The sequence below is a fragment of the Phacochoerus africanus genome, chromosome 10, assembly GCF_016906955.1.
Source record: "Phacochoerus africanus isolate WHEZ1 chromosome 10, ROS_Pafr_v1, whole genome shotgun sequence".
NCBI classification, from domain to species: domain Eukaryota; kingdom Metazoa; phylum Chordata; class Mammalia; order Artiodactyla; family Suidae; genus Phacochoerus; species Phacochoerus africanus.
The window spans coordinates 126,080,850-126,094,384 of NC_062553.1; the positions used below are offsets into that span (position 1 = coordinate 126,080,850).

The window sequence follows — 13,535 nt, forward strand, 5'->3', positions numbered from 1 at the left end:
CTATCAATAGAAAGAAGAAAATCAAGAAAAATAGCAAGATTTCAGAAAAAAAAAATGGTAGAGAAGAAATAGGAGAGGGCAGTCTAGTTAACCTCCACCTCATTTTGAAAATAGTTTGTCCATCAAACAATGCAATATACCAAACAGGCCAAAGAAGAAAAAATTATCTGAGCATATCAATTGATGGGGGAAAAAGCATTTGACAAAATCCAATACCCGTTCATGAGAAAAATATATAGAAAACTAGGGATAGAAAAGAATTTCTTCAACTTGGTAAATACCTACAAAAACCCTACAGCTAATTTTATACCTAATAGGGAAAAAAAGACTGACTCCTTTCCCCAAGATAGAGAACAAGGTGCGGTGTTCACCCTCACTACTCTTATTTGAAATAGTACCAGAAATTCTAGTCAGCACAGAAAAGGTCAACAAAAGGAAATAAAAAGCATACAGATGAGAAAGAAACACAACTGCTCAGTAATGTAAATGGCATGAAGGTTTCCATAGAAAATTCCAAAGAATCTACTAAATCTCCTAGATCCCCCAAACTCCCAAGATAAAAATCAGCATATAAAAACAGTTGCATTTTTATACTGGTGATGAATACGTGGAAACCAAATTCAAAAATCCAATGCCATTTATAATCGCTAGGATAAAAATAAATACTTAGGTGCAATTCTATCATATATAAGACTACAAATTACCAAAAAGGTGATGAAAACAATGAAAAATCCTAATAGGCGGAGAGATAGACTGTGTTCATAAACTGAAAGACTCAGAATAGTAAAAATGTGAATATTTCCCAAATTGATACTAGATTTAATGCAATTCCTATTAAAATTCTAGCAATGTTTTGTAAATATAGACCAGATTACTCTAAAATTTATACAGAAAATCAAAAGAAGTAGATTAGCCAAAATAATTCTAGAAAAAAAGAATAAGTGAGAGAATCATAAGAATAAAAAATCATAATTCTATGAATAATCAAATCTATGTTATTTACAGAGGAACAGATACACAGATCAATGGGACAGAATAAAGAACCCAGATATAGACTCACACAGTATGCCAATTGATTTTTCTTTACAAAGGTGCACAAGCAATTCAATGAAGGAAAGAAAGATTTTACAGCAAATGCTCCTGGACATTTGAATGTCCATAAACAAAAAAACAAACCTCAGCTTAAACTTAACACCTAGTACAAAACTTAAAGTGGATGACAGAATTAAATGTGAAATATAAAATTATAATAAAAGTTTTAGAAGAAAATATTTGAAAATTTTGGGGACCTAGGACTTGCTTGAAGAGTCTTAGACATGATATCAAAAGTGCAACCCATAAAAAAATAATTGATAAATTTGACTACCGAAATTAAACATTTTTGTTTTATGTGAGATCCTGTAATGAGGATGAACAAACCAAGCAATAGACTAGGAGAAAATATTTGCCAGCAACTATCTGACAAAGAACTTGTATTGAGAATATGTAAAGAGCTCTCAATAGTAAAAGAGTAAACAATCCAATTAGAAAATGGACAAAAGATATGAAGGGACTTTTCATGTAAGAGGATATAAGGATCATACAAAAAATACCACATGAAAAGATGCTCAATATCACTAGCTACTAGGGAAATGCAAATTAAGAGCACAGTAAGATATCATGACATTCCTATCAGATAGGCTAAAATTTAGAAATAGTGACAGCAAATAGAAATACAAATTAAATTTCTTCAAAAAAAAAAATAGCGACAGCATTAAATCGCGGAAAGGGTGCCAAGAAACTGCGTACACTGCTGGTGGGGATGTAAAATGGTGCAGCCATCCTGGAAAATAGTATGGCAGTTTCTTAAAAACTAATCAAACACTTATACCACACTATTATTTTTATTACTCAGCAATAAAAAGCAATGAACTATTGATGCACGCAACAACTTGGACGGACCTCAAGGGCATTAGGCTGAGTAAAAAAAAGAAGCCAATCTCAAAAGGCCACATACTGTATGATTTAACTTATATGACACTCTTAGAATAACAAAAAATCAGGAGTGGAGAATATTAGTGATTGCCAAGGGCAGGGACGGTGAAGAAAGGGCGAGTGTGACTATATAGGGGTAGCTTGAGGGAAATTTTTGTAATAATCTATAGCTCTATATCTGAATCGCAATAGTGGTTCTACACTTGTGATAAAAATGGCATAGAACTATATGTATACATAGTACCCATGTCAATGTCCTGATTTTGATACTGTACTGTAATCACTGAGGATGTAACTTATTGGGGGAAACTAGGAGAAGGGTACATGAGACATCGCTGTATGGTAATTGTACTGACTTTGCAATTTCCTGTGTATATGCAATTATTCCAAAATAAACAGTTAAAAAGGATTGCATAAATATTAACAGAACTTACTACTTTATGACAGATTATGAATTATTAATGCTTTGTCCTTTAAAATTTCACTCTACTTTCTAATTTCCTCAAAATAGCCTGGTGTTACTTTTACAAGAAGAAGGAAATGTATTAAAATTGAGCAAAAATAAGTCTGATTTCCTTTTTGATGGCTCAGGCTACAAGTAACTATAGGTAGGAAGAGCTCTGTGAATAGGAAACTATGAGGTGCAAATTTCTGGCAAAACTGCATCTGAAAAGAAGCCTAATGAGAGTGATTTCTAGAATTTTCTCAAATTAGTAACTCTCTTCTTCCCTTCATGTTTAACTAAGAGGTAGTAAACCACATTCTCTCTTTAAATATCTCTAAAAAGTAAATAAGCTGAGGCAATAATTCTGCTTCGCAAAAAATGTAAACATGTCTAGAGATTAAAAAGTTTCAAGCTAAGTTTCTCCGAAATTGCCCTTACTCCTTAGATATTTCTAAATAAAAAGCTCTTGAAACAAGAAGACATGTGGATCAGATTTACATCAAGTGGAGACATACTGTTAAATGCCATGGATATATGCGCATTAGACACCTCTAATGAGTTTCTATACACTCTTCCATCTTTTCTCTCCCACCTGACCTCTTTTTCCACAGATAGAGCTGTCCTTCTTAAGTGGTGTAACTCTTCATTATCTCCAGGAAAAACTGCAAGTTCCTTAACAAGCTTTATCATGCATGCCCTTCAAGATGTGGTCCTATCCTCCTCTTCTGCTTCATTTCCTGGCACTCTCACCTCACCTATCTCAATCCAGGAATGAACATATTTTGATCATCTGCTCTTTGCTGGATACTCTCCTAGGAGTTTCATACCACTGCTGTAAGCCACTCCTTTAGTCTGGTGAAATTTATCCTTGAAGATCAAACTCTCAGATGGTAGCTGAGAGAACCTCTGTGATGCCTGATAGTTTCTTTTCTTTCTCCTCCTTCTCTCCAAGTTATTAACTGAAAACACACCTTTCCTCACGTTCACATAGCATTTTATAAATACATTTATCATCATAGCCCAGTGGGTTTTTTTTTTTTTGGTTTTTAAGGCCATACTCCACACACAGCGTATGGAGGTTCCCATGCTAGGGATCTAATGCAGCTACAGCTGCCAGTCTCCACCACAGCTGCAGGAACCCCAGGTCCCAGCCGAGTCTGTGACCTATACCACAGCTCACAGCAACATTGGATCCTTAACCCACTGAGCAAGGCTGGGGATTGAACCCGCATCCTCATGGATCCTAGTCGGGTTCGTTAATCACTGAGCCATGACAGAAACTCCAGCTGGGTGTTTTTAATTCTCCATTGTTATCTCCCCAAATGGATTTAGTGGACTCAGGGGTAATACCTAAGTATCTTTAACCTGTTAAATGCCTAGCAGAGTGTTTAAATGTCTATAGATGGCCCTTGAACAACACAGATTAGAACTGCGAGGGTACAACCATGCATAGATTTTTTTCGTTAAAATCATAATATATACTGTAAATATATTTTCCTTAAGATTTTTAATAATATTTTCTTTTCTCCAGCTTAATTGTAAAAATAAGTCTATTACAAGTAAATGTATAATACATATAACACACATAATATGTGTTAGTCAACTGTTTTTGTTGTTGATAAGTCAACAGTAGGCTATTAGTAAAGTTTTGGGGGATTAAAAAGCATACAAGGATTAGCAAAAAAGAAACAAATGGACTATATCTAACTAAAAAGCTTTTGCAAAGTGAAGGAAACTATCCACAAAACGAAATGTGTGAATGATATATCCAAAACATACGAAATTGTTAATAAGTTGTTAATATCCAAAATATACAAAGAACTCATACAATTTGACATCAAAAAGACAAACAATCTGATTAAAAAATGGTCAGAGGAACTGAATAGTCATTTTTCCAAAGAAGACATACCCATGGTCAAGAGGCACATGAAAAGATGCTTATCACTTAGTGAAATCCCCAGGGAAATGCAAATTAAAACCACAGTTAGATATCACTTCACACTTGTTAGAATGGCCACCATCAAAAAGGCAACAAATAGCAAGTGTTGGTGAAGACATGGAGAAAAGGGAACTCCTGTAAACTGCTGGTGGGAGTGTAAATTGGTGCAGCCACTGTGGAAAACAGTATGGAGTTTCCTCAAAAATTAAAAGTAGAGTGACCATATGATTCAGAAATTCTACTCCTGGGTATTTATCCAAAGAAAATGAAAATACTAATTTGAAAAATTACATTCTTTTGAATTTGAAATTTGAATTGAAAAGATCATGCACCCCTACGTTCATTGAGGCATCATTTATAATAGCCAGGAAGCAAAATAAGAGTAAAAGAGATCAGATTTGTGGTTACCCAAGGTGGAGGATGGGGAGAGGGGGACTTGGATGATGGCAGTCAAAAGGTACAAACTTCTAGTTTTAAGATAATAAGCACCAGGGATGGAATGTATAACATGATAAATATAATTAACACTGTTGTATGTTATGAAGTTGTTAAGAGAGTGAATTCTAAGGAAAATATTTTTTTCTATTTCTTAAATTTTGTAACTATGATATAGATGTTCATTGGATTTATTGTAGTAATCATTTCATGATGTATGTAAGTCAAATCATTATGTCTACACCTTAAATTTATACAGTACTGTGTTAATTATATCTCAATAAAACTGAAAAAAAAAAAAGCTATGCATGGATTTTTGACTGAATGGGAGTCTGCACTTCTAAGACCCATACTGTTTAAGGGTCAACAGTACATAGATACATAATTGATTGAACTAATTGAATGAAACTAACATATTAATTTGGAATACTTCCATTTCCAAAAGCATGATTGTACTGATCTTTTTAAATAGTAAATTACCAAAGCTAGTTATGTAGCTCCATGGGGACAAAGGAAAGGAATAAATCATTTCATTAGAAAGCACCTGTCATTTACTACACCATTTGCTCTTTCCTTAGACCAGGAGGCAGATTTCTTTTCTTTTCTTTTCTTTTCTTTTCTTTTCTTTTTTTTTTCTTTTTTTTTTAACTCAGTGAATTTTTGTTACATTTATATTTGCAGAGTGATCATCACAACCCAATTTTACATCATTTCCATACCAACCCGCCCAGCCCATTCCCTCTCCCCCCAAACCATCTCCTTTGGAAACCATAAGTTTTTCAAAGTCTATGAGTCAGTACCAAGTGACAGATTTCTAAGCCCAGTGATACTCACTGGGCGGCACTGAGAAAAACAATTGCTCAATAATTTTTTCCTTTTCCAAATGTCAACAAATATGAATGCAAAAATCCTATTATTGGTATGGTAGGGCAAAAGTGGGTCTCTGTCAGTGAAAAGAATATTTATGAATCTCTTTTTATATGCTTGGCAATAAAGTTATACCAAATTAGTTTGATTCAGGGGCTGCATTAACTCAATATTTGTTTAGTCCAACGTAAATCATTATGAAGAATGAATGCATTAAGCACAAAAATATGGTGGGATGTTGGGATCCCTTTGAATAGAGCTAAACTTACTTATAGCCCCAGGAAATGAAAGACCTCAAGTTTTATCACTACAGAACAATCTGACACTAAAGTTATTAATGGCTATAACCATACAACTCTGATTTCCTCTAGAGCTATTTTCACTTTGATAAGCGAAATAAGTAGGTTTCTGAAAATTGCATCACAATAAAGACTAATACAGTTAATGCTGATGATATTACTGTTTTCTCTGAAAATGTCAAAGCTTCACATGCTTCATTTGACCATTTCCACCTCTAGCTTGGTTACCAACAAAAAAAAAGTATGTTCATTTTTTTAATTATTTGAAGACAATTTAGCTATTCATTGTTACTGTTCAGTAACAATGAAAAAGCTCAGATATTGTTCATCTTATATAAATTACATATACTTTTTCCATTAAAAACTGAACTTTATATATCAATAGCCATCCTCAACTGTGTTGCAGTCTTTTATATTACATCATATTAAGCAGCATAACATAGTTATGTTGGGCTGTCCCATCACTGAAGGGATATGAAATTAATTTGTGGATTATCTTCTTCAGGGAAAATTCACTTTCAACATTTTTATAAATGGAAAGTGCCAATTAGAATGTTAGATGACAATATACATATAATTGAAAAAGGGGTCAATTTTATAAAATGTATTCTGCTTCCTAAGAATAAATCTATTGGATTTCTCCTACCGAACTATGAGTTTCTATCAACCACCTCTTTAAAAGTAGCTGCTTTCCTCTTTCTCTCTCACTGACACTCCTCTGACCACCTGTGCCCTCCTGGTATGAAGAAGTGACTTTGAATTTTGGGGATAAAAATGTGGTTGGTATAGGTTTGCTGATGGCACAGAAACTGGGCTGGAAAAAGGTACCCTGATGAGCAAATCTCATGAATATAAATGACTAAGAAGCATGACATTGGACAGTATTGTGAAAAAAAAAAAAGCTTTTGTCTCTTTTACAAAAAAATCAGACTTAGAATTTTCTAAGAAAGTTTGACTTAGTTACAAGTGGAACAGTGTAATGTTCCCATTACAATTATGTTTAATAACACAGTTGAGGCATGAAATTAGAAGCTATCTTTAAGTTTGGGGAAAGAATCAGGCCTCTTTTAACTTATTTGGCTCTGATTTCCCCCCTTCATAATTAGTCTAGTGTTAAGATTAGAAAGAAGGGGAGATTTATTATACCTACTGTTGACTTTTAATAATAAGAGTTGGCATTAGAAAGAAATAATTTGTAAAGAAATGAATGTTCAGTTATTTTGAAATGTGGAACTACACTTGAGGGAAACATCATGTGAAATTATGATCTTTTTCCATTAGATTTTACATTAGAAAAGCCTATGGGTATAAAAATTTGATAGAAGCTTTTGCTCCCACTGCTATTGCATGAAAGGCTAGATACAGACGAATGCTGGCAAAGTTGGTAATGACTAAATAGCTCATATACACACTCACCATGAGGCCTGCAATCTCGCTGAAACAAGCAAACACATTGTAAGAACCAGCAAGATACAAACTGTAAGATAAGGAAAAATTTCAGTAGGTAAAGTCATGGACTGGAATTGGATTGATATGGGTTAGGTTTCCAGCTCTGACACTATTCACAGTGAGATAGTGAGCATTTAACTTCCAAATGTCTGCTTCATCATCTATAAAATAGGAGTAACAGTAATAGCTGTGTTATTAGAGTAAATTTAAAGAATAAAGGAGAAATATGTAAAATGCTTAATAAAATCAGAATAAATCTCAGTGAATATTATTCATAAACTTTATCACTTACGACTATTGTCATGTGCTGTATATAAAGCCAGTTATTTTATTTATAATTTTACTCATTTATTTATTTTAAAATGCTTCAAAATCAGATCTGAGCTACATAGGCTTTGGCTTTAAGAACTCTTAAAACATAACTGGTAAGAAGTATATTAGCGAGATAAAATTCTCCATTTTAATTTTTTAAAATTATTTTTCTTAATGTGATTTCTATTGACTGGTTCTGCCAAGCAATCTTACACTGAATGGCAGTTACCTTTATAGAAGTAATTAGCTCATGTTGAGATATATGCCTACAGAATTGATCCAGCACAAAATCTCCTCACTTGTGATACTTCATTTCCTCAAACAAACTGAGGATTTGGAGAATACCATCCTTTATTTACATCACTAGACTTCACAATGAATAAGGCTATGACATCCTTTATACTGTTCCCTAAAAACAACTGACCATACAATGTCCAAGGGTGTGGAATGGGGACTAGCGTGGTACAGTCAGAACACAGGTCCAAGAATGAGACAGATTTAAGGTCTGATCTTTAACCAATCACTTATTAGCTGCATGATTTGGGATAAATTACTTATCTTTTCAATCTCAGTTGCAAAATAAGTTTTTAATACCTTGTATATATTTCAGAAGATGATTGTAAGTACTAAATGAGCCAATGCATGTCAAATATTTAGCACAAAGTCTGGCATCTTGTGAGTGCTCAAAAAATGTAAATTATCATTTTCATAATTTTATTAATTCATTGATTTCTTGGGCTGGAAATTTGTAATCATTTTCATTATTGTTTAAAATAGGATTCTGATGGGGTCATCAGTTTAAATTTTCTATGAGCTTTACTCTAGATCACTTATAACTAATGCCACGCATAGAACTGGTTACAAGGGTGGTAAGTTGAGAGGGTGTGAAGGTTCTGCACCAAAGAAATAATGGGAAAACAACTTTAAGACCATGATTTGATGAGAGAAGTTGGAAACATCATTTTCATAAATGGATGAAATAATTGCCCATCTTTAGTATTATTAGTCAAATTTGGGGGTTTCAATTTATATACTGTAAGTAATTGAAGAAATATACTCTATTTATATATAGATCGGATCATTAATTCTTGATTTTATTTTTAGTATTATGCTATAATAATTTTTTTACCTACTAATGGGATTCCTTTATATATATTTTTAAAGTCAAAGAGAAATGTTTTCTCTTAAGGTCAAATTAAATCCCTAATGAATTCCTCGACAGATCTAATTATTCTAATTTTGAACTGTCAATATTGTTGAGAAGTAAATGTTTTTTAACTTTAGGATAATTCAAACTACATGCTTTTTGGATGAATAAAGTACTTTCAGAAAACTTTTTCTTTTCTTTCTCTCTCTTTTTTTTTTTTTTAAGTCTTTTGTCTTTTTAGCACCACACCCATGGCACATGGAGGTTCCCAGGCTAGGGATCTAATCAGAGCTGTTACGCCACAGCCACAGCAATGCCAGATCCTTAACCCACTAAGCTAGGCCAGGGATCAAATCCTCAATCTCATGGTCCCTAGTCAGATTCGTTTCCACTGCACCATGACAGGAACTCCAGAAAACTTTTTCTTAAACCAATATATAGAATATTGTGTCTATTAAGGCCGAAGTAATACAGTGCCTCTGACTTTACGGCATGAAACCACAAAAGCAAAACTAGCTATGGTAAGGTAAAGGCCTTTGGACTCCCAGGGCTCAGAGGAAAGTCATTTGTGAAATGAAGCACTGACTTAAGTAGCTTTCAGGATTTTAAAGTACACCATTGTTAACGACAGTTTACCGCCATTGCAGCTGGAAAAGCAGCAGCAGTAATGAGCACATTAGCTATAATGCAATGAAGAGACAGAGTGTGGCTTTACCTCTTGATAGGTGTCCTTTCTCTCTCTCTCTTCCTCCCCCCCTCTCCCTCTCTTTCTCCTTCTCTCTCCCTCTCTCTCTCTCCCTATCATCTAGCGATCAATCACCTATTTATTCACATAGTGGATAATGGGTCAGACTCAGGGCAAAGACCAAGAGTGCCAATACGTGTATTTTAGTATGACTCCTTTTCCTTCCTTTTTATAATATTGCCCAGACATAGTCAAATTTTATGGAGGTTAAATCTGAATATGTGTTAACCCTCCAGGAAAATATGGAAGGCAACATCTAAATTACACCCAAAATTTTATTTTATAAAAAATGCTCTATGAAAACTGTATTTTCTAGCGTTGGACTATATTATGTTATCTGTATACCACAAAATTAAACATTTACTCCAAACAAAGTTGAAAATTTATAGTCAGATACCACATACTCATTAAACAGCTTTAGCCACTCCTGTCATTTCTCATGCTTTGTGTCAGCTGGAATCCTTGTCTACTTACTGGATGGAGCTTTCAATGCGGGTGATAGTGAGGAAAGCAGCAAGGTTTGCTGTGTAAGATGAGATGACAATCAAAGCAAAGAGCCACCAAGCCCCCATCATCATTCGGGTAGCCAGAGTTGTGTATGGGACTTCCCCGCCTGTGGAAGGAAGCAAAGAGAATAAAAGAACATCAACAAGTATTTATTGAGCATCTGAGGTCACATATCTTTGACACCAAGTTAACTTCTAAGTAACAAGAAATCTTTCTGCATAACATCAGCATGGGTCTCTGTATTTTGCTTATGTTCATCATTTTATATTTGATTCTCTTTTATGAGATTATGTGAGACTCAGTCAAAGAAATGCATGATATTTAGTATAACATGTTTAAAAGATATTTCTTTCACCTTCTTGCTCATCCTTAGAATTAATTACCTTCTTTTTATAACCACAGTTATACACTTTATATCCAAGGACTTGATTACTCACTAATTAGGAGATATTAATACTATTATGCTTATATTTAACATAACTTCAGATTTTTAGTTTAAACTGAAAAATTCCCTAGAATTTTTTGTTAAATTCCCTAGAATCATAGATTATTAATAATCTTGGGAACACACACATATTACTATTGGTTTCAGTATCCACATTTTTTTTTGTTCTGCTTCCGACTAACCAATTTTTTATAATCTTGTAGAATCTTCTTCTCCATCCTCTAAATGGTGTTGTGCCCTTGGGCTCAGTCTTTAAACAGCTTCTGTTCTCTGTCCACATTCCTTCCCCTGCTAATCTCAAGTCCCCTGATGTTGAATATCATCTTCAGTATACTTTGATTACTCTCAGATTTATATTCAACTCCCACGCTCTCTCGAGAACTATAGATAAGTGCCTACATAATTCCTACTTGCACTCTACAGGGCATTCCAATTTATCACATCTGAACCAGAACACTTTATTTTCACTCCTAAGTTAACACTCTCGTCTGCACCATTTCAGGGAATCATGCCACACTTTATTCTATTTCTCAGATCGAACACTTAAAAAATTTCCAACTTCTTATCTAGTAGCAAGTCCTGTCACCTTTCCCTTCAAACGCCACCAAATCCTACCTCATCTCATTAGTTCCAGTGCTGTCACATCTTCTTTGACTGTCCTACTTATTGAACCACATCAATGGTTTACTTGTTTACATTCTAGGCACTACCATTCCTAAGTCATCACCATAGTGCTTTTTATTTTATTTGTCTTTTTAGGGCCTCACCCATGGCTTATGGAAGTTCCCAGGCTAGGTGTCAGATTGGAGGCATAAGCCTCCAGCCTACACCACAGCTACAGCAACGTGGGATCCGAGCTGCCTCTGTGACCTACACCACAGCTCAGGGCAACACTGGATCCTTAATTCACTGAGCCAGGTCAGGGATTGACCTTAGGGATAATAGTTGGGTTTGTTACCACTGAGTCACAATGGGAACTCCCACCATTAAATTAAAATGAAATCATGACATTCCCCAAATCTCTGCCAAGTTCTTCTAGGTCCTATGTGAACTGATCCCAGATCAACTTCTGACTTATCTTCTTCCTCTCTCTCCATCACCTTCTTCCAGTTTCATGTATGGAGCTTTGCTGATTTCTGTCTTAAAGCCTTTGTACTTGTATTTTTTTTTTTTTAATGAGAGAAAAGTGGAAAATGTTTATTCCATGAAAATTAAGTTTAATGCCTTTGAAATAACTTCATAAAGTCAAGTACAAACGAACGAACACAAAGACTGTCAAATTATTATAGGTGAGGAAACTTCAAAAGATTGGGAGAAACAACTTCCAAAATCTAAAAGGGTATTATATTCTGATTACTTGTTCTTGCAATTTTTAAGCTGACAATTCTCGTTAATTTAAAAATGACTTTTCTCTTTAACATATTTAAGTCTCCGCTCAGATGACACTTCTTCACAATTTATCATCATTCTATCTAATAGCCCTTCCTACAACTCCATTCTTTGTCACCTTATCTTTTTTAAAATCATAATTTATCGTATATTTGAAAAATTTTTATCTGTTCCTTATGGTATAGTTTCTACTAGAGGAAGAGTTTCTGCCCCATATCAGGTAGGTAAATATTTGTTAAGTGAATATATGTTTCATATGAAGTTAATAATCCTCCTAAAATAAATTAGGTTTATGCTAAGAGTAAAAACAGATATTTGCCTAAGCACATCCATATATGAATGGCTTAATAGGATTCAATTAATTATCATATCAGGCATATTTTTTATGCCAACCAGTAATCCTCATTGTGTAATAACTCTAAACTTTCAGTGTTGTGCAAACATACCCTTGGAGTATGGCTGTATCTATTTTATTGATGTAATATACTGAGAATAGGCTAACCTGTAATATCTGGAACACATTTTTCAAAAGCAGTTATAATGCATTTTAGATATTTTCCTCTTCAAAGCAAAGGAAATATTTACTCAGCTTTTAAAAGAGAAAAGTGAAATAAAAACAGTCATTTTTAAACCAAATGGGGACTTCTTGGACAAAAATGACTAAGTGAAAAAAAAAATGAACAAGATAATAGCTAAAGATTGAGAGATATTAATATATATAATGAAAGTAGAATAATAAATTCATAACTGAAAGGGCTGAAGATCTGTGTCCATGAAGTCTTTAACCTCCGTTAGAGTTGTGGCTATAAAAACTAAGGCATAAGCCTTGCCAAGTGGGGTTGGGACTGAGAAAAGCAGAACATTCTCATGTGCTTGGAAATCAATAATTACAATTCTTTTAAGCCATGGGTTGAAGAAAAATCACAAGAGAAATAAAAAATATTTTGAACTTGATGATAACAAAAAATACTCTGTACCAAAACTCCACAAGTTTTGACAGGTGATAGAATGCAGCCACATTTGCATCTTAGTTATAAATTTTAGCTATGAAACTAAACTTATATAAGAAAAGAAGTCTGAAAGCAATGAGATACTCATCAATTTCAAGAAGTTAAAAAAATCCACAAGTTCAACCTAAAGAACAAAGAAAGTAGGACATAATAAATACAAGAGCAAAAATTAGTGAGATACATAAAAAAAATACAATAGAGAAAGTTGATCAACAGAAGTTTGGTCCTTTAAAAAGTGCTATAAAAAGCTGTTGGGATTGATCAAGAAAATAAGTAAAGGCACAAAAAAATACATAATAGGATTAAAAATATATTGTTACAAATAACAAGATAAAAAGAGTAGGATCTTATTATAGTGCTATTCCAATTAATTTGAAAATTGGGATATATGGAAAAATTTGTGAAAAAAAATTGCCTCCAAAAGAAATAGAAAATTTAATAATCTTATAAGCATTGAAGGCTTTGAATACACAATTAAAACTTACCCACTAAAAAATTCAAGGTCATTGGCCTTTCTAGGAAAAAAGCTACCCAATGTTTTAGCAAGAATTAACTCTAATATTATACAAACT

General features: G+C 33.7%; 1 protein-coding gene across 1 annotated transcript in view; it reads right to left on the bottom strand.

Moving 5' to 3' along the window:
• Window positions 1-13,535, bottom strand: part of GRID2 (glutamate ionotropic receptor delta type subunit 2) — a 1,319,580-nt gene that overhangs the window by 240,130 nt on the left and 1,065,915 nt on the right. The window contains exon 12 of the mRNA XM_047798305.1: window positions 10,087-10,225. Within this exon, the coding sequence (XP_047654261.1) occupies window positions 10,087-10,225 (139 nt within the window). The remainder of the gene's footprint in view (window positions 1-10,086; window positions 10,226-13,535) is intronic.